The sequence below is a fragment of the Setaria italica genome, chromosome VII, assembly GCF_000263155.2.
Source record: "Setaria italica strain Yugu1 chromosome VII, Setaria_italica_v2.0, whole genome shotgun sequence".
NCBI lineage: Eukaryota > Viridiplantae > Streptophyta > Magnoliopsida > Poales > Poaceae > Setaria > Setaria italica.
Window position 1 is genome coordinate 20523604 of NC_028456.1, and position 20298 is coordinate 20543901.

The 20298-nt window shown below is 42.8% G+C and overlaps 1 protein-coding gene across 3 annotated transcripts; it reads right to left on the reverse strand.

Annotated features, from left to right (window-relative positions):
* Window positions 1–4364: 4364 nt before the first annotated feature.
* Window positions 4365–17838, reverse strand: LOC105914860 (glutathione S-transferase TCHQD). 3 transcript variants are annotated; one of them, XR_001164600.2, is made up of 7 exons: window positions 17537–17838; window positions 16798–17011; window positions 16118–16699; window positions 15453–15587; window positions 10990–11063; window positions 10771–10906; window positions 4365–4936 (listed from the first exon to the last, which is right to left on the reverse strand). XR_001164600.2 is itself a non-coding variant. In XM_004975604.3 (3 exons), exons 2-3 carry the CDS (start codon window positions 17004–17006, stop codon window positions 16111–16113), a joined length of 798 nt encoding a protein of 265 aa, XP_004975661.1. In that variant the 5' UTR covers window positions 17007–17008; window positions 17537–17837; the 3' UTR covers window positions 15767–16110. The 3 variants fall into 3 exon arrangements, 2 of the variants coding, with proteins under 2 accessions (XP_004975661.1, XP_004975660.1); XM_004975604.3 differs by lacking the exons at window positions 4365–4936; window positions 10771–10906; window positions 10990–11063; window positions 15453–15587 and having other exon boundaries at window positions 15767–16699; window positions 16798–17008; window positions 17537–17837; XM_004975603.3 differs by lacking the exons at window positions 4365–4936; window positions 10771–10906; window positions 10990–11063; window positions 15453–15587 and having other exon boundaries at window positions 15767–16699; window positions 17537–17837.
* Window positions 17839–20298: the final 2460 nt, after the last annotated feature.

Sequence of the window (20298 nt, forward strand, 5' to 3'; positions counted from 1 at the left end):
TTCATGCCTAAGGAGTGCAAATATATAGACCCCTGCTCTGTCTGAAGGATGGAAGCAGGTGCATGCTGCTCTGTATGACACTGGGTATAGCAGTGGATGACAGTGGGACCATCCGACCATGTGACCTATATCAGGTGATGATCGGGGGGCCCACAACACCTACCTTATAATGTCAAAAAGACATCCATATTGTTGACTATTTTTCGTGCATTTGCCTGGTTGGATTCTTAAATACAGAGAGGATTAAAAATGTAAAATTGAACAATTTTCAACAGAGAAATGACGGGTTCAAACTTCAAAGTTTGTGATAGCAAATATGCATCGATTTGATTTCAGTCCAATTTGTACAACCACAAAAGTCCTACTTTTCCTTCAAAAAAGAAGAGATTTTCAGTTACGTAAAACAGAGACTACTAGGTAAACTATAAACTATAAACTACAAAATGCTGTCCAACATGAAGATCAAAACAAGCTGGACATTTCCTGATCATGCTTGTGGAGAGAGATGGAGGCATCAACCATGCATCCACCGTCATTTCATTTCGAGAGAGGTTGGTTTCGAAACTGCACAAAAATTATGCCGTTGCAATGCTTGTTTCTTGCTAATTTGCCCGGGGATCTGTCCATCTGGTTTGTTGTGCCCTATACATGGATGAACTTGGTAGGAACACTTGTTTGTTTCAAATAATTTTGCAGGCCAAATGGTTTTGAGCTGTAGAGATGGTCTGCCCTCTGCAGATGCACAATAATGTTCTCATGTGCATCCCATCTTTGAATGATCTTTACTTTCTCTGCAATTCGTAGTCAGAGCATAAAGATGGTCTGCCCACTGCAGATACGCAATAAGTTTCATGAAATAATCAGCTGCATCAGTGTGCTAGTGGAATCCAAACTTATGCATGGATTTAAAATTTGCTTATACTAACAAGTGGGCTAGCTAGCAAAGCCAAAATCTTAACCTTATGCATAGGCTAAACATTGCCAAGAATCTGTCTCTGACATCATTCCACTTAGCACACCCATCACCTTAAAGGCTTATAAACTATGCAAACATTGAGGCATGCCATGCTTTCTTCCATTTCCATTGCACGGAAGCTCTTTTTACTGACTCTTGCCGTCTCAACTTCAAGATCTCACTGTCCAATCGTCCAATCCAATGTGTGTGAACTTTGAAATATGTGAGAGAACACATCTAATGCTCTTGCCCCTTCAGGCACTCCCATGATCAAGTAGATCAAAGCAGTGAAAATGGTCATGAGTATTTTCTAAAAATTTGCACAACATTCTAAATTCGATCTAAAATGCCCCCCAAAACCCAACCTCAACCCTAAACTCTATGTTTTTACAAAAAAGTACCAAACTCTACCAACAAGAAAACCTGAAAATAGCAAAGGAGAAAAATAGAAATGCTACTGTTCACTAGCATTTGAATTTTTTATTTCTCCTAAAAAAATTTAATTGAGGTTGGTCTTTTGAATTATATATTTTTAATCATAAGACCAATTATCTAAAATAACTTTCTCAGAATTTTTCATGAGCGTTTCTACACCTTTTGCAGTGTGTGAGAATGGAAGTGCGTGAAGGAGCAAGAGCACTATATGTTTTCTCAAATGCGTGTATATGCATGTATCTCTCTAGTTTTCTCTGCTAAGATAATCACACAAGCCAAAAGGAAAAGGAAGGAGTGCATGAGAACAATAGGAATGAGAGGCATCAGGAAAAACACCCCACTAAATTTCCACCTTCAGGGCTAGTCTTTCCTCAGATGTTCTCATTCCCACTGCTCTCATACACTCTTTTTCTTCCTCTTCCTGGCTCGCCATCAGAACCTCCTCACTTAACCAATGAAGCTAGCAAAAGGAAGAGGAAGGAGGGCCTAAGAACCATAGGAATGGGAGGCATCAGGAACACATCGATGCAAGTATCCGCCTCCAATGCTAGAGATACTAGAGCATACGCATTCCTTCATGTTCCCATTCCTACCGCTCTTAGGAGCTCTCTTTCTTCCTCTTCCCTGCTCACAAATTCTCATGGGGGAGAGATGTTACCCTGGAACCATCCATGCCTCAGGAGTCAAGAGTGTATATATAGAGCTCTGCTGTGAAGGGTAGAAGCATCAGTGCATGCTGGTGCGCTGCAGAACGTACGTTGGGTCCTAAAAGTGGATGACAGTGGGACCATTGACCTATGTCTGTCCATAGATGGTTGTGGGCCAATGGCACCTACTATGTTAATGAAAATCTCGTGCAAGAAGCCGATATGGATCGGCCGTGCTAAATTGATTTACTTGGGTCCTTAAATAGAGAGAGAGCATGAAAATGTTAACCTTAAGGTTGTCATTTCCATTTGATCTATCTCCTGTTTTTCTACTTCTTTAAAATGGAGGATTGCTGGTCATGTAACACAAGATCGAGTTGCTCAAACTTTCATCAAAGGAATGAAAGGTTCAAACTTTGTATTGGAAAACATACATCAGTTTTATTTCAGTCCAATCAGTACTCTCCACAAAGATCTCTGTTTTTTTCCTTCAAAAGAGGTAAATTTCATCTACAAAAAAGGCAGAGACTATTTCACAAGCGGTGAAACCATAGAACCTAGCTACGAACAATCGATTTAACTTGGAAGACCAACACACCCATTGATATTTCCTGGTCATGCATGTAGAGAGATTCCAGGGAAAGCCACGGTCCATTAGCAATGCATTCAGGACCAACAGGTTCACCATAGTTTGAGCAAGCCAAGCTTGCCACAGTACTCATGACATACAGGCCATCAAGGCTACTCTAGACAGAAAAATACACTCCACCGAGGCTTTAACGCACGCTCACGGACTGCTTGCAGTTAAACATTACACAGAGAGGGCCGGGGTTATGCGAAAAACTAAACTGGCATTTCACGACCAGCTGAAGCCATTGTTGATGTCTAGTGCCTGCCACTGCCATTTTGCCCCGGGCTCCAGCACACTTCTCAGCATGAGCATGATATCACCCATTAGGTACCATCCAGACAGATCATCCCGGTCTTGACACCAAGTTCTCCACCAAGGTGAGCGAGGGTGCCGGGTGGGGCACAGTGCTGCTGCAAATCCCGTCACCTGCCATTATGAAAACAAAAGTTGTTCCTGAGTTTCCAAATGCTCCACATAACAGCGCAGAGCTGCACATATTGTTTTTTTTTCTCACATAACCAGAAGTTAGCAATATATATATTCAAGGATTCTACGACCCCCACGTTGATCATCTTAGCTATTGATGCGTGGTCTTAGGTGCTTGCATCTATATATACTGTTGAAGTTATCTATAGGTCATTTCATCCAGGATGATATTTCAAACCTGCGCACAAATTATGCCATTAATTTCCATGCTTGTTCCTTGCTAATTTACCTGGAGAATGCATGAACTCGGTAGGAACAGCTCGTTTGTTATAAATCATTTTGGCAGGGCGAAGGTAGTGTTTGTGCTGTAGATGGCCTGCAGACTTTAGTCTGACCTTCACTTTCTTTGCAATTCATAGTCATAGCAGAAAGTTGGTGCCAATACACATTACATCATATATTCATATCATGAAATTTCACGATGTAATATTGTTGTGTTCCTACTCCTAGTAGTAATTAGTAATGTATAGAGAGAATTCCCTATTTGATACCAGAAAAACAACTCGTTCCTTACTTGACCCTCAAAATATTTTTCTTCCTTATTTGACACTGACTTCAACTTTCATTCCTAATTTGACACTCTGTTCGATTTTTCATCCGACCACCATTAAATTCCCTGTGAAAAAATTATTTTACCCCTATGAAGAACGTGGACCCCATCGCAACCACCCTTCTCCTTCCTCCCCCTTATCTTGTAGCCTGAACAGCCGGCCCGCTTGCCATCGCCGTGGCAGTCCAATGCTAGAGGAGAAACTAGAGCATAGGCGTTCCTTCATATTCCCGTTCCTACCGCTCTTAGGAGCTCTCTTTCTTTCTCTTCCCTGCTCACAAATTCTCTCATGGGGAGAGCTATGACCCTGGAACTACTCATGCCTCAAGAGTGTGTCTGTGTGTGTATGTATATATAGACTTCTGCAGTGAAGGATGGAAGCATCAAGTGCATGGCGTGCTATAGGACATAGGGTTATAACAGAGGATGACACCATATGACCTATGTCAGTCGATGATTGTGGGCCCATGGTACCTACAGCATCAATGAAAAGCACGTGCAAGAAGCCGATGTGGACATCGCCTGGCCACGCTAAATCGATTTAGTTGGATCGTTAAATAGACAGCATGAAAAATAGAGAATTTGCTCAAACTTCCAACAAACGAATGAAAGGTTCAAACTTTGTATTAGCAAACATGCTTCGATTTTATTTCAGTCCAATTAGTACGGTCCACAAAGATCTCTGCTCTTTCTTGAAAACAGAAAAATTTAGGTACAAATGGTTTAACTGTCACAAACTAATAAGCTACGAAGACACAAATACAATCCATTTAACTTGGAAGACCAAAACCCACTGACATTTCCTGGTCATGCATGTAGAGAGATTTTTTGGAGTTCCAGGAAAAGCCTTGGTTCGTTAGCAATGCATTCAGGACCAACAGGTTCACCATATTTTGAGCAAGCCAAAGCTTGCCAAAGTACTCATGACACGCAGGTCATCAAGGCTATACTCTAGACAGAAAAAAACAGAGTCCAGAGAGGCTTCAACACACGCTCATGGAATGCTTGAGTTAAACATTACACGGAGGGGGCAGTAGTGTCTGTCATTTTGCCCTGGGTTCCAGCACAATTCTCAACATGAGCATCATATCATCCATCAGGTACCAGTCAGAGAGATCATCCCCGTCAACCGTCATGGCATGGCACCAAGTTTTCCACCAAGTTGAGCAAGGTCCTGAAGCCCTGCAGATGCCGGGTGGGGCATAGTGCCGCAAATCCCACCACCTGCCATTCTGAAAACAAAAGTTGTTCGTGAGTTTCCAAATGCTCCATATAACAGATTAACAGCAGAGCTGCAAACATTTATATACGACATGTTTTTTTTTCTCACATAACCAGAACTTAGCAATAGATTCGAAGGATTCAAACTGCCCCCAAGTTGATCATCTTAGCCATTGAGTGGCTTCAGGATGAATCTGGAGCTACTCAATAGTGCTGATGCGGTCTTGCCAAGCATTTGGTCTTAGGTGCTTGCATCTATACTGTTGAAGTCATCAACAGTCATTTCATCTGGACTGAGCATGCATGAACTTGGTAGGAACAGCTCGTTTGTTTCAAACCATTTTGGCAGGTCGAAATTAGTGTTTGTGTTGTAGATCGACTTGCAGATATTTGTCTGATCTTCACTTTGTTTGTAATTTATAGTCATAGGAGAAAGTTGGTGCCAATACATTCCATCATATATTCATATCGTAAAGTTTTGTGATGTAATATTATTGAGCAGTTGCAGCATTGTGCTAGTGGAATCTGGAAATTGTGCATGGATTAAAGAAATGTTTAGACTAAACAAGTGGGCTAGCTACCTAAGGCATCATCTTAGCTTATGCATGGACTAAACGTGACAAAGAATTTGAACTGACACCATTCCAGTTAACAAAGGGGATGTTTGGGAGGACGGGGCTAAATTTTAGCCCCCGTCACATCGAATGTTTGACACTAATTAGAAGTATTAAACCTAGACTAATTACAAAACTAATTACACAACCCCTAGGCTAAATCACGAGACGAATCTATTAAACCTAATTAGTCCATAATTTGACAATGTGGTGCTACAGTAACCATTCACTAATGATGGATTAATTAGGCTTAATAGATTTGTCTCACGATTTAGCCTAGGGGTTCTGCAATTAGTTTTGTAATTAGCTCATGTTAAATCCTCCTAATTAGTATCCGAACATTCGATGTGACAGGGCTAAAGTTTAGTCCCCTCCTCCTAAACAGCCCCAAAGCCATTGTCTTAAACTATCTGGATTTAGGCATGCCTTGTCCTCACGCTCACTGCTCTAAAGCTCTTTATACTGCTTCTTTTCCCATCCTATCTCACTTTCAAGACCTCATTTTCCAAATGTGTGTATCTAACTCTCTGGTTTTCTGCAAAGACAATGACACAAGCCAAAAGGAAAAGGAAGGAGCATGTAAGAACAATAGGAATGAGAGGCATCAAGAAACACCGCACCAAGTTTCCACCCTTCCAGGATGAAACCAGTGAGCTAGTCCTTCCTTGATGTTTTCATTCCCACCGCTCTTACACACTCTTTTCTTCCTCTTCCCGGCTCACCATCAGGGCCTTCTAATAATCTAAATATGTACCTTGGAATCTATTAACCAAATCAGTAACATGAGCTGAATGAAGAGGAAGGAGCACCTAAGAACCATAGGAATGAGAGGCATCAGGAATGCAAGAATGCAAATGCCCACTAATGCTAGAGGAGAAATTAGAGCATTCTCATTCCTTCATGTTCCCATTCCTACTGCTCTTAGGACCTCTCTTTCTTCCTGTTCCCTGCTCACAAATTGTCAAAGACAGAAGCTCTAACTCTGGAACCATTCATACATCAGGAGTGAATATATATGGCGACCTTTGATGTACCTTGCCCTGTGAACAATGAAAGCACCAAATAAGCAAGTGCACTATAGGACATTGGACATAGCAGTAGATGACAGTGGGGCCATGTAAACTATAGCAGTCTGAATGTGGGGCCATGTAGCCTATGTTGGCAATTAAGAGCACATGGAAGAAGCCTGGATGGAGATTTTTTTGGCTGTGCGATATCTTTTTCTTTTAGGAAGTAGGGAGAGGAGGTCCCTACCTGAATATATCAATCATGCAATAGATGTATGAGTGCTTCTGAATGAATAGGTACCAAAAGATAGAAGGAAAAGAAAAGGAACGGAGCAAGAGATACTACAGAAAGAAATTAAAACAAAAGATTTTTGCAGAGTATAAAGCTTCTGTATTAAGGCCTGTTGCATCCTGTTGTGTCCATTGTTGAAAGGCAGACATGCATGTTAATTGATTGACCTGAGCTATGAACTCACAAAAAGGAAAAATGGGGAGCAATAGAAGCCTTCAAGTGTGCATTTACGTAGATTCATTAATACAGAGGGCAAGGAGGTTCTACAAAAAAATAACTTCTGGGTTCTATTTTCATGTTTTTCAAAGGGCATCCTGCTTGTTCTGTAAAGGAAAGTAGTTCTGGATATGTAAGGCAAAAACAAAGAATTGTTCAAGCACACAACAACTGTCCAATGTGTCAAATTCAAGAAATGAGAGGATCATGTTCTGTACACTGGAACTTAAGATATCAGTTTTATTTTCCTCCTGTTTATACGTTTTGCAAGGAGCTCTCCTTACAGATTTCGACAAATGGTAAAACTATATAAAAAGTTGAACTAAAATCCCTTGAAACTTGGAAGATCAAAACAGGTCTAAATTTCCTGGTCATGCATCTATGTATTGAGCGTGAAAGACACTCATTGTAGAGACAGTCTCAGGAATGCATTTACCTTAGCAGTGCTTCAGTTCGCTGAAGGCATCAGTATGACATGATGCATTCACTGTGAGAAATCTTCTGCGTATCAATGTCTGCCCATTTGGATGCTCTGCTGTATGCAGATATTCTCTTTGTATAGCTCATTTGGTTCAAATTTAGCATGATATAGTTGCTAATTATTGTTTATGCTTTTGATGGTGTACAGCGCCAGAATACAATGTTCATATTATGATCTTTGTTTTTTGTCTTCTTTCTTTACAGTCATTGGTCATAGCAGAAAAAGTTAGTGGCAACTGGAAAATACATGCCGCCCGCATGTTCCATGGGACAACATTTTTTTGTGTCTCCTAAAGTTTGAGTATGCAGCCAGTTTTCATATCCTACCTAATAAGTCTTATTAGTGTGATGTGTTTACATTTCCAAAACAATCACTAGTGGTATCTAAAACTTAAACCAGTTGGATAGCTAGCTAAGCCATCACCTTAAACTATGCATGGACTAGGCATGCCAAAGAATCAAACATTCCGGTAAACAAGCTATCATCTTTAAGCCATGCATTGAGGCATGCCAAAGAAACAACAACAGCCGAAAATGGCCAACTAAAAGCTCACCATTTATCATCTGTGCAGTGTGCTAAAAGGAAGAGGAATGAGGTCCTAAGAACGATAGGAATGGGAGGCATCAGGAAGACTCAAAATGAAATCTAGGCCTTCCTCCATGTTCCCATTCCCACTGCTCTTAGGCCCTCTATTTCCTCTTCTACGCTCACTTTCAAGATCAGATCATCTAAACATATCGCGCTGCAAGCAAAAAAGAAGAGGAAGGAGCGCTTAAGAACGATAGGAATGGGAGGCACCGGGAAACACCAAACCGAAGCTTCCACCTCTGTTTCTGGAGGAGAAAACAAACAGGGTAGGGTTTCCTCCATGTTCCCATTCCCACTGCTCTTGAGCTCTCTCTTTCTTCCTCTTCCCAGCTCACTCTCAGTTTCCAAAAAAAAAAAAAATCACTCTAGTACTCTACAAGTCCTGCAGCTCTCCAGATACCTCTCTCAAGTAAGAACATTGGACTGCTCAATAAAGCCCATTGGCTTTGAGGTGTATGTATAGACCTGCAGTGCATTCTGCATTTTATTTCACTGACAGTAGAGCCCATGTTACTTTCAGGCCCTGTACTGTACTGTCAGTTTAGAGCACGTGCATGAGGACATCTTCTGTTCAGTCATTTCTAAAAGGCTGACCTTTCCCTATGAATAATGAAAGCACTAAATAAGCTCATGCACTATACGAATTAGCTGTGGATGTCAGTGGGGTTGTGTAAAGTTGTAAACTATAGCAGTCTTGAGTGTGGGACCATGCCTATGAAGAGCACATGGAAGAAGCCTGGGTGGAGATTTTCTGGCTGTGCCATATCTGAAAGGCAGACATGATGAGCCATGAACTCACAAAAAAAGGGAAATGGAGAGATAGAAGCCTTTAAGTATGCATTTACTTGGATTCATCAATAGAGAGAGCATGTATGGTGCAACAAAATTAACTTCTGTTTTCTATTTTCATGGTTTTAGATGGGCATCCTGATTTTCTGTAAAAGAAAAGTATGCCCTGGCTATGCAAGGCAAAAACCAAGAGTTGTTCAGACGTACAATGTGTCAAATTAGAGAAATCAAAGGATCATGTTCTGCACACTGGAAATTAAGACATCAGTTATATTTTCCTCCAATTTATACTTTTGCAAGGGGCACTCCTGCTTACAGATTTTCGCAGATGGTAAAAAAAAAAAAGAACCAAAACCCCTTGAAATTTGGAAGGCCAAAGCACGTCAACATTGCCTGGTCAAGTGGCCATGCATCCGAGCATGAAAGACACTCACTGTAGAAACCAACACAGCAATGCATTTAGCTTAGCAATGCTGGTGTCTGTTGAAGGCATCAGTGCAAGACAGGATGCATTCACTGTCAGAAATCTTCTACCTGTCAATGTTTGCCCACTTGGATGTTATGTTGTATGCACGTATTACCTTTGTGTGGCTCATTTGATTCAAATTTAGCATGATATATGCTAATTGCCGTTTGTGCTGTTGATGGTGTACAAAGCAGAGTACAATGTTCATATTATGTATGTCGTCGTCTTCGTTCTGTCTAGTTTCTTTGCAATCATTGCTCATAGTAGAAAAAGTTAGTGGTAAATAGTAAATACATGCCACCCACATGTTCCATGAAACAACATTTTTGTGTATCTCCTGAAGTTTGAGTACGCGGCCAATTTACTAGTGTGATGCCTTTTCATATCCAAAACAATCACTAGTTAATCAGTTATATCATTGTGCTAGTGGGATCTAAAACTTAGACCAGTGGGATAGCTAGCTAAGCCATCACCTTAAACTATGCATGGACTAGACATGCCAAAGAATCAAACATTCCGGTAAACAAGCTATCATCTTAAGCCACACATTGAGGCATGCCAAAGAAGATTTCATACTCCATGTAGCTGATAAATGTTGGCGTGAGATGTGTACATGTTCACAACAGTCAATACTAAGCAGTTGTATAATTGTGCTAGTGGAGTCTTGAAACTTGAAGAACTATTAGCTATCTAGCTATGCCATAAGCTTTAATTTATCTGTGACTAAACATGCCAAAGAATATGAAACTGAAAGCATTCGAGTAAGCAAGCCATCATCGCTAATTATGCATCTACTGAGGCATGCAAAAACAAACATAGGGAAAAAAAAGTGTCAAATGAGGAACGGAAACACACCACTCATTCTCTCTCTTGTGTGATCCAAAAGGAAGAGGAAGGAGCACCTAAGAACAATAGGCATGGGAGGCATCAGGAAGACAAATAGATTTCCACCTCATTAGCCTTCCTCCATGTTCCCATGCCAATTGCTCTTAGACCCTCTTTTCTTCCTCTTCCATGCTCACCCTCAAGTTCAGATCATCCAAATAGGTGCATAATTTGGTTACTTAATGAAACAATTACACAGCAAGCCAAAAGGAAAAGGATGGAGTGCTTAAGAACAATAGGAATGGGAGGCATCGGGAAACACCAAACCAAGCTTCCACCTCTGTTGCTGGAGGAAACAAACAGGCTAGGCTTTCCTCCATGTTCCCATTCCCACTGCTCTTAGACCCTCTCTTCCTCTTCCCAGCTCACTCTCAAATCCTACATCTACAAGTTTCCATATGGTCCACAGTAAAGAGATTGCTGAACAAAAAACTTTGGCTCTGAGGTATATATAGACCTGCAGTGTACACTGGAGAAAGCATTATGTAGAGAAAACGAAGTACAGACCTGCCAATAGAGAAGGGGGCATGTGATGGCCAGGCCACTACTGTCCCGAATTTTAAATGGCACGTGCAGGAGATCTTCTGCATGCTGTATATCCATGTGTCTATCTTAAAGGACCAACCACAAGCAGTATTAAGCCCTACACTTAGAACGGGGGTAAATGGTTGAATAAACTTGCAATTAAAATAAGAGCGCTGGGGAGAAAGAGAGGAGGTAATATACCTTATGCAGTTAAGCTGTGGCCTTGGTAGAGTTCAGGTTTTGGGGATAGTATGCGACTTCAGAACATTTTGAATCTAGAAGTAAAAAAAAAAAAGCATTAAAGACTTGGACAATGTATAAAAGAAAGCAAACAGGATGGTGCCAACTACCACTGTTGAAACTTGAAATCAACCTAACAACAGGTAATTTGAGTCACGAAATACTCTAGAACAGGTGATAACGTATGGTTAGCCCATGGATATAGATATTCCACATTAGCAAAATGCAAGTGCATATATGGCCTGTTACTAGTCTGTCGAAAACACGACAGCGGATATTGAGAAGTATACAAGAAAAGGAAATATTTCGATAACACATGGGACAAAAAAAATTAGGAACAATCCCTTGATAGCAAATAATACTTCATTTCATCCTAAACTACTGTACACATCAATTTACAAGGTATCAATTCAGCTATGCAACAGCCAGCCATATTTCAGGAACAAGGTCTTGAAGAGAGTCCGGTACTTGTCCCAGATGTTGACGTACTTGCCAATTGCTACCTTGTAGCTGGGCAACTGCTTCACCAAAGTGAAGTGCCCAGATATCCTGGGTCTGCAGCTGATGTATTTTTCACCAAGGTCGAAAGAAGTTATGTGTGCAAGAATATGAACAAACATTGAACCAGCAGATGACAATTCCTCGCCAGTGCGATATTTTGTTTTGTTCAGATGTGTCTCAACATCATTGAGGAGTTTGTTCAGTTCTTGATTATTTTATTTCATGATTTTAGGGTCCTTTAGTTTGCCTTCTGTATTATAAGCTTCACGGAGCTTGACATGGTATATGCTGGTCAAATCAGGGGGCTTCAGCAATGTGAGCAATCAAACGCCATATGAATTTGGAGGCAAACGTGTGGTACTATGCACAGACTAATCATGCAATATCTTAATTTATGCAGATTAAATTATGCCAATTACACTTAACCAAGACATCATCATAAACTAAACAGGTAGAGAGTAATTCCATACAATCATTGAAGAAAAATGGCCAAGCAATAGAAACACACCCTCATCCTGTGTATTGTTGTGTGAGCTGAAAGGAAAAAGGAAGGAGAACCAAAGACCAATAGGCATGGGAGGCATCGGGAAGACCCAAAATGAGATTGCCAAAGGCCTTCCTCCATGTTCCCATGCCCACTACTCTTTGACTCTCTTTTCTTCCTCTTCCACACTCACTTAAGATTCAAACGATCCAGATAGATGCATGGCATCATCTGCTAAAACAATTGCATCACGAGCCAAAAGGAAGAGGAAAGAACGCTTAAGAACAATAGGAATGGGAAGGATAGGGCACCAAACCAAGCTTCCACTATCCCTCGATGAGGAAACAATCAGGCTAGGCTTTCCCCCACATTCCCATTCCCACTGCTGTTAGGCCCTCTCTTTCTTCCTCTTCTAGGCTTGCTCTCAAGTACTACTCTCCACATAATCTCAAACAAGAAGCTCAGATTGCTGGGATCTGAAGCATATATAACCACTAGTGCACTCTGTAGAAAACCTTGTGTGGAGCAAACAGCGCGCAGACAGTGGACCGTCTTGCCAAACGAGGATTGCCTCACCCTGAGGTCTGTCCTTTTTGTGATCAAGAGGAGGAAACTATTCAGCATCTGTTAGCTGGCTGTGTATTTACAAGGCAGTTTTGGGCCTTGATCCTCCAACCTCTACAACTGACAGCCCTGATACCCTCACCTTCTGAGGCTCGTTTTTCTTTTTGGTGGAGGAAGGCATTGCGCTCAGCACCTAAGGAGATAAGGAAAGGGCTTAACTCACTAATTATCTTGGTTTCCTGGGAAGTTTGGAAACACAGGAATTCATGTATTTTTGAGAATGCTAGGCCAAGCACCTCTTTGCTGCTCCAGACAGTGGCAGATGAGTGTAGCGTTTGGGGCATGGCTGGGGCAACTAAACTTCAGGAACTCCTAGTGAGGTCGCTGACCCCACCAGCCTAGGTCAAGGGGTTTTTGGTCGAGGTCATGCTTACTGTTGTGGCGCGTCTGTAAGCTTCGCTGTGTAGGTGTGTGGGGGTGTGTTTCAGTGCTCGGGTTTTGGTCCATAACCGGACTCGTTGTACTCTCTTTTCTCTCTTAATGAAATGACACGCAGCTCTCCTGCGTCGTTCGAGAAAAAAAAAACAGTGCGCAGACCTGGCCCATGGTGCACCATTGCAGAATGACTGTAAGGGTGCAGGCCATATGAATGTGATGCCCGGGCCCTATCCAGCTGTGTAAATGCAGATCACAAGCAGGAGATCTGCTTATCCATATCTAAAAGGCCAACCAGTATTAAGCCCTACACTTAGAAATGAAAATAAAAGGTGAAGAAACTTGTATTTAAGAATGAGAACAATGAGGAGAAAGGAAAGCAGATAGCATACATTACGCAGTTTAGTTGTAGGCAGGGTTCAAACATCAGGGATAACACATGCTGTTTAAAAGCAGTTAGACATGATTTAAGTTAAAAAAGGCGTAAGAACTTGGCAACATTATAACTACAGCAAACAACAAGACCGTGACAACTGAACTATTCAAACATAAAAGAAGGAGAGTCAGGTTAAGAGCAAACTGCAATAAAACAGTTAGCCATACAATTCAGGTTAAGAGCAAATGACAATAAAACAGTGATAACTCTCATTGTTGGAACCAGAAAGCAGGAGAGCTGTAATCAATGACTATGTAATGCAACGCTAAGAATTGTTCAGCTTAGCAACAAAAGTTCAAATTCTGTACAAGAAAACTTATATATTAATTTGACTTTTCTCCACTTATTAGAACATCTCACATAGCCCTCCCCAGCTTTCTGCTTCTCAAATGAAAGGAAAAAAGATTACTTCACAAACGAAAAACTATCAGATAGTATGTTTTTCCAATCACAAACTATCACATACTATTATCTATGGTTCATTGTAACTTGGAAGATCAAAAGGTGTCGACGTTTCTGGGTCTTTGGTTCGAATTTTGCAGCAGAGTCACTAATTATTTTTTTCACAAATATGCAGGAGAGCCGCATATCATTTCATTAAAGAATAATAGGGTGCTTGATAATATTGATTGTGCAGCGCTCATTGATTCAAATACAGAATCAGATTAAAATGTTTATGTCATGTGTGTCATCATCATTGTTTTCTCTATACTTTGTGATCCTTATTCATAGAACAAAAGTTAGTTGCGAATACATGCGGCATGCTCTGTGAAAGAACATACTTGTATATGTTCTTGACAAGATTTCATGAGCTAGTCAGTTTTCAAAACTACTTGAAAATCTTGGTGTAATGAATAGTTATGTCCAGAACACTTCACAGTTAAGTGGTTATATTATTGTGCTAGTGGAATTAGAACATAATCTTGTGTACTAGCCATAGCCAAACAGTCAAGCTGTTGGCAGGCAACACCTCAAGCACACACCAAGAAGGAAGAACAGAGAGCACTCTGTTTGGTGCTGCTGAACTAAGCTGCAGCTAGCTCCTCCTCTATATTCAGAAGACCAAAAGCCAAGTAAGGTACAATGTAATGTTGCTCTTCAACTATTCTACTAGTCAGGCAATACTACTGCTGTTGTCATAATCCTTACTACAGTGCCACTACTTGTTACAGCCTGCTAACATCAGTTGGCACTTGGCAGGCAAGGTATGGCCAAAAGATCAGAGCGCTACTTGCTCAGATAAGAAATGGGGCAAGAGCTAGCCTGATTATCTATCACAAAGCATCACCTTAACCTATTAGTGGATTAACATGGCAATGAACCTGAAACTGAAATAATTATAATAAACAAAGCCATCATCTTAAATTATGCATGAACTGAAGCTTGCCAGAGAAACAAAGAAAAGGAAAATGTCCATGTAAGGAACAGTATCAGACCATTTTTTTAAGAAATAACACCATTTATCATCTGTGTATTGTGTAAGATGAAAGGAAGAGGAAGGAGCACCTAAGAACAGTAGGCATGGGAGGCACATCAGGAAGATTCAAAATGAGATCTCTGCATCCTAGGCCTTCCTCTATGTTCTCATGCCCATTGCTCCTAGGCCCACTTTTCTTCCTTTTCCACACTCACCCTCGAGTTCAAATCATCCAAATAGGTGTGTAGTTTGGTTTTGTCGACTAAAACAATTGCACAGCAAGCCAAAGGGAAAAGGAAGGAGCGTGTAAGAACGATAGGAATGGGAGGCATTGGGAAACACTGAACCAAGATTAGCTTCCACCTCTGTTGCTGGAGGAGAAAACAAACAGGTTAGGTTTCCTCCATGTTCCCATTCCCACTGCTCTTACACCCTCTCTTTCTTCCTCTTCCCGGCTTGCTCTAAAGTCCTACATCATCCATATGCTCCCAAGCAAGAACCTTGAATTGTTGAACAGAGCATGGATCCGATGTATATATAGACCTGTCGTGCACTATGGATAAATGTTGAGAAAACAAAGTACAGACCTGTCCCATGGTGCATAATTGGAGCTAGCAGTGTTGTTGTCAGGCCCAGTCCTGCATTGTAAATGTAGAGCATGTGCAGGAAACCTCATGCTTAACTCATATGGCCATATCTAAAAAGCCAACCAGTATTAAGGCCTGCACTTAGAATGGAGAAGAAAATGGGTCATGGAACTTGCACTGAAGTATAATAGCAGTGAGGAGAAAGAAGGGTATAGCATTCCTTGTGCAGTACAGTATCAGGGATAACATTCTCCTTGAAAGCAATTACAGCTATAGAAGTTAAAAAGGCATAACAAATTTGCCCAAGTTATAAATAAAGGCAGTAAAAATGAAGGCAATAGAGTCATAATGGTAGTGTAGTACAAAAATCAAGTTAACAACAATTTATATCTGACATGAACTGGACTATAACAAGTGACAAGACCGAAATGTATACTTACGCCTATTCTGTATACAAATTCTAATGTCCGCAGTTCTGCATACAACATGAAGCAGAAATATACAAGTGAACAAATGTATTTGCTTTCACAAGTGAAAACAAAACTCAGAACCATAAGAAAAAACACATGGAAGATATACAGATTATATTTTTTTTAGCCTACTCACTGTACATGTCGGTTCACAAGGTACTGATTCAGCTATGCAGCTGCTGGACTATCTAGTACCTCCTGAACAGGGTTCGAACGCAAAGGAAGAAAGACGTCTTGAAGAGAGTCCGGTACTTCTTCCACCCATTGAAGTACTTGCCAATGGCAATCTTGTAGCTTGACCGATGCTTCACCAAATTATAGTAGTCAAGTATCTTGGGTCTACAGCTGATATACTCCTCATCAAGGTCCAGAAGAGTTATGCGCGCAAGAATAGGGACGAACATCGAATCAGCAGGTGAGAATTCATCGCCAGCAAGATATTTGGTCTTGCTGAGCTGAGCTTCAACATCATCAAGGAGTTTGCTCAATTCTTCCTCACTTTGCTTCATGATGTCAGGGTCCTTTACTTTGTCCTCGGTCTCGTAAGCCTCGCGGAGCTTGACATGGTACATGCTAGCTAGATCAGGGGCTTCAGCCATGCGAGCAATCAACACCCGCCTTATAAACTTGGAGACAAACGCACGGTACTTGACCGGGGTGTGTGTGAGGGTGAACATCTTAGGATTCCAAGCATCAACTTTCTGCATCCATTGGTGAACCTCAGTATTCACAGGGGGGATCTCACCACTTAAATGCACCGCAAGTCTGTCTAAGTACCTATGGAAACATGAAGCACATAGATAAACATTTCTGCTTCAAGAGCAGCAGAAAAATGTACACGTCTCAGGTACGTCCAATGTGAAGGAAGAACATACTGAATGATGTCGATGGCACGATAGATGACATGAGCACCGTTCTGGAAGACAGGGAGCTTCGCGGAGGGGTTCATGCGGAAGAAGTCCACATTCATGTTCTTGCCCGTGAGTGGGTTGATGTGGTAGGATGTGTAGTCGATGCCCTTCTCTTCCAGTGCCATCCGCACTTTCTGGCTGTCCAGGGAATATGGGTGGTGGTATAGCTGCATTGCTGCTGCAACAAACGATGCGATTAAGTATTAGTACCACCTCACGACATTCAGTCTTGCTGCGTTGGGAATTATTAACCATGAACCAAAGCGCAATTCACCTAGAGTAATTAGTGTTTGAGGATTGACATATAAAATCCTCGTCAGAATGACTGATAAACAAGTATATAAAAAGGCCAGGTTGCCCGTTTGTTTTGTGTTAACTTCTATGGTTCATTCAGGGAGCCATGGCATGAGTACAACCTGTTTCTCTCAATCTTAGCAACGGAGTTCATCAACACAAATCATGACGGAAACCACATGCCGCTAGCTTTCGGTTGCCAACCGCGCCGCGCGGCCCCTTCTCGTGACCACGAATCACAGTAGCCACGAATACCCCTACAGAGGCTACAGGCGCCCTCCACGGAAAGGGGGAAAACCGCAGGCACTTCTCTTAGTCCGATGAACACAAGGGAACCCACCGCAACAACCGCCAAATCCAACCCCGAACCCAAACCAATCGAAGACGGGAAGCGAAGAAGAAGCAGTACCTCCAGGCGCGGGCGGCGACGAGGAGGCTGCTGGAGAGGCTTCGCGAAGGCAAGGATTCTTCTCGGCGACGGGACGCGGGAGCGGGCGGGGTTTTGGTGCGCTCGTGGCCGCCGCCGGTGCAGTGCAGTTTTGGGGCTCTGTTCACCTGCCGCTTTGGGCGGCTGGATTCGTCCTTACTGGCACCGCTCGGTGACCCGGATGCAAAAAGCTTTTCCTTTTGGGCGTCCGCGCAACGCCTCCTTTCTCCCAGCTCCCTCGATCCCGTCGTCGCCTCGGGCTGGGCTGGTCGGTGGCCGTGGGGGCCGCGGGCGGCCAGCCGGCTGATTATCCAATTCGCCCCGCGCGTGCTAGTCCAAGTGTCCTCGCCGCGGCGTAGGCGGGGGCCCCCTGGCTCGGTGACTCGGGCGGGTCGTTCAGGTCGGGTCAGCGTCGACGACCCGACGTGACGGTTACGCCAGCCAGCCACACGCCGAGTTCCCGTCGCATCCCGTGTCCGGGCTGGGGGGGTCCTCCTCACCGACGAACGAGGACGACGCGGCAACGCAACTGGCACGGGCCACCGGCGTAGCTGTCCATCCCATCCCCGCTCCATCATTCCAGTCGCCGGCTGCTCCGGCCGGCCAGGGGGGCTGATGCTGATTGGTTTCTGCGCTTTTGCCAGAAGCCCAGAGGATTGCCCTCGTCACCGGGGCTGGCGCGACCGCGTGGTTCGAGTTCAACTGTTCGAGGTCTGTTTTCCGCTGGACTGGAAATGGGGATATGCCACTAGGATGAAAACGACCGAAGCAATCGGAAATGAAATCACGTTATCTGAAACGAACTATTATACGAGAAATGCAATGTAGAGGTGAAAGCAATTAGAAATATCAAGTTTTATGTTTGGGTGGAATCGAAAATGATCAAAGACGAAATCATTTTTCCGGAAACGAAGCTCGGTCGGTCGAAAATTTCCATCACCATTTTCACCCCTAAATGCCACCGCTGCTGCTGTGAGGAAAGAAAAAAAAAAGCATCGTAACAAGCAAAAATCATGGCATGTGATAGGAGTGATTTTTTTTATTTGCAAATTGTCGCTCCGTGTGTTACTCGGTGTCTGGTGGTGACGTGAAGCTGGTGCATGGCCTCATGGGGTATTGTAGTTGTATTGTATTGGCATGGTAGGCCGGGCCAGGACACGCGTGATCATTTTCCAATTTCGTTTAAAAATGTGTGTGTGTTGGGTGGGTGGGGGGGGGGGGGGGGGGGGGGTTCGGAGCCTTGCAGGGTGGCAACCCCAGACCCAGAGCATGGTCCAAATCGAAACAACAAAAAGATAAAGGAACTCGAATATGCTACTCAGTATGCGGCTTGTTGCCCTGCCGGTTTGTTTCATACATATTTCATCGAACTGTGCATTGTGTGTGGGCTGCAATAATTAGCCAGCTGAAGACGTGGGCCTGACTGGGCCAGTTTGCATCCGTTTCATTCCACAGTATATCAAGCCCAAAGACCGTGAGCCTGACTGGGCCAGTTACACTTGTTTTGGGCCATCCACCCACCAACTCGCGCGTAACTCAAAAAAAAAAAAACCAACTCGCGCGAGACGGCCAGAGTGATTGAACACTTGCAGTAGACGGATGCTCGTGCATGGTGAGCACTGAGCAGAAGCAAAGAAGACCAGAATTGCGGTCACCACGTGGGCTATCTGGTATGTGCGGAGAAAGACGTTGCATGAAAATTTATTTCAGAATCCACTATCAACCCACTTTTCATTAAGAGGTTTCTTGCTGATGTCGATCTCACCGAGCCTGAACAACGAGCAGCAAGAGTGCCTCGACAAAATGCTCCTAGGTGGATCCCTCCACCAGGGAACCTGACGAAGATTAATGGATGCGGCAATTTCTAAGAACACGGGCAGAGCAGCTGCTGCGGCCACAGCAAGGGATGGCGTTGGCTCGTTCATGGATGCATCAGAGCTAGTTATCGATGGGATTACGGAGTCGGAATTGATGGAAGCAGTTGCTTGCAGAGAGAGACTCGCCTTGGCTAGCGACCTCGTGCTCAGTTAGGTTCGTCTGACTTTTGATAATGCCATTGTGCCAATGTGGTGAGAAATATTAAAGGACCTAGCAATGGGATTTATTTATGGGCGTATCGTTCAAGAAATCAAGGCTAGGGCGAGAGCTTTTGAATCTTTCGAGTCCGTTCACCAAGGTAGAGTCTCCAATGTAAACACTCATAATTTAGCTAGAAGCTTAGTTTGTTGTGAGTTAAATTGTGAGTTAAGTAGACAAGTTTGGCTACTATCACCATTAGAAGGCATTCGTAACTCTATACCCCAAGTTGATTAACAAAAGGGGGTGTCTTAAAAAAACAGAACCGGCAACAACTACCTTGCCCTTTGTTCCACAATTTGAAATGAATGGAACATGTGACACCGCCACGGCGAAGAAGATGTATTGGTTGGAAAAAATGTAACGCAATCGGATTACGAATACTAATGAATCGTGTTACAGCTATTTGTTTTCACCTGTCAGTAATTGGTTACTGTTGTAATCAAATCCCCTCGCTATACAAGCCTGTTACCACCGCTTCCCCTCCGTAAACATATTATTTGATTACGTTACCATAGTTGAACCAAACAAAAGTGCAATTGCTCATTCCGTAATTGAAAGCACCGCAATCCCATTCCATTTGCATTTATGTTACCATTCTACAAACCAAACACATTTATTTGAATCCAATTGTACCAATAGTTAGGTAGTTAATGTGTTCGGATCCA

Bases quoted from the DNA above. Each gene is read 5' to 3' on its own strand.
- LOC105914860 (XM_004975604.3), bottom strand. From the start codon at position 17,006: ATGCAGCTATACCACCACCCATATTCCCTGGACAGCCAGAAAGTGCGG. The intron at 16,700-16,797 runs GTATGTTCTTCC...ATGTTTCCATAG, and splicing joins CGTGCCATCGACATCATTCA to GTACTTAGACAGACTTGCGG.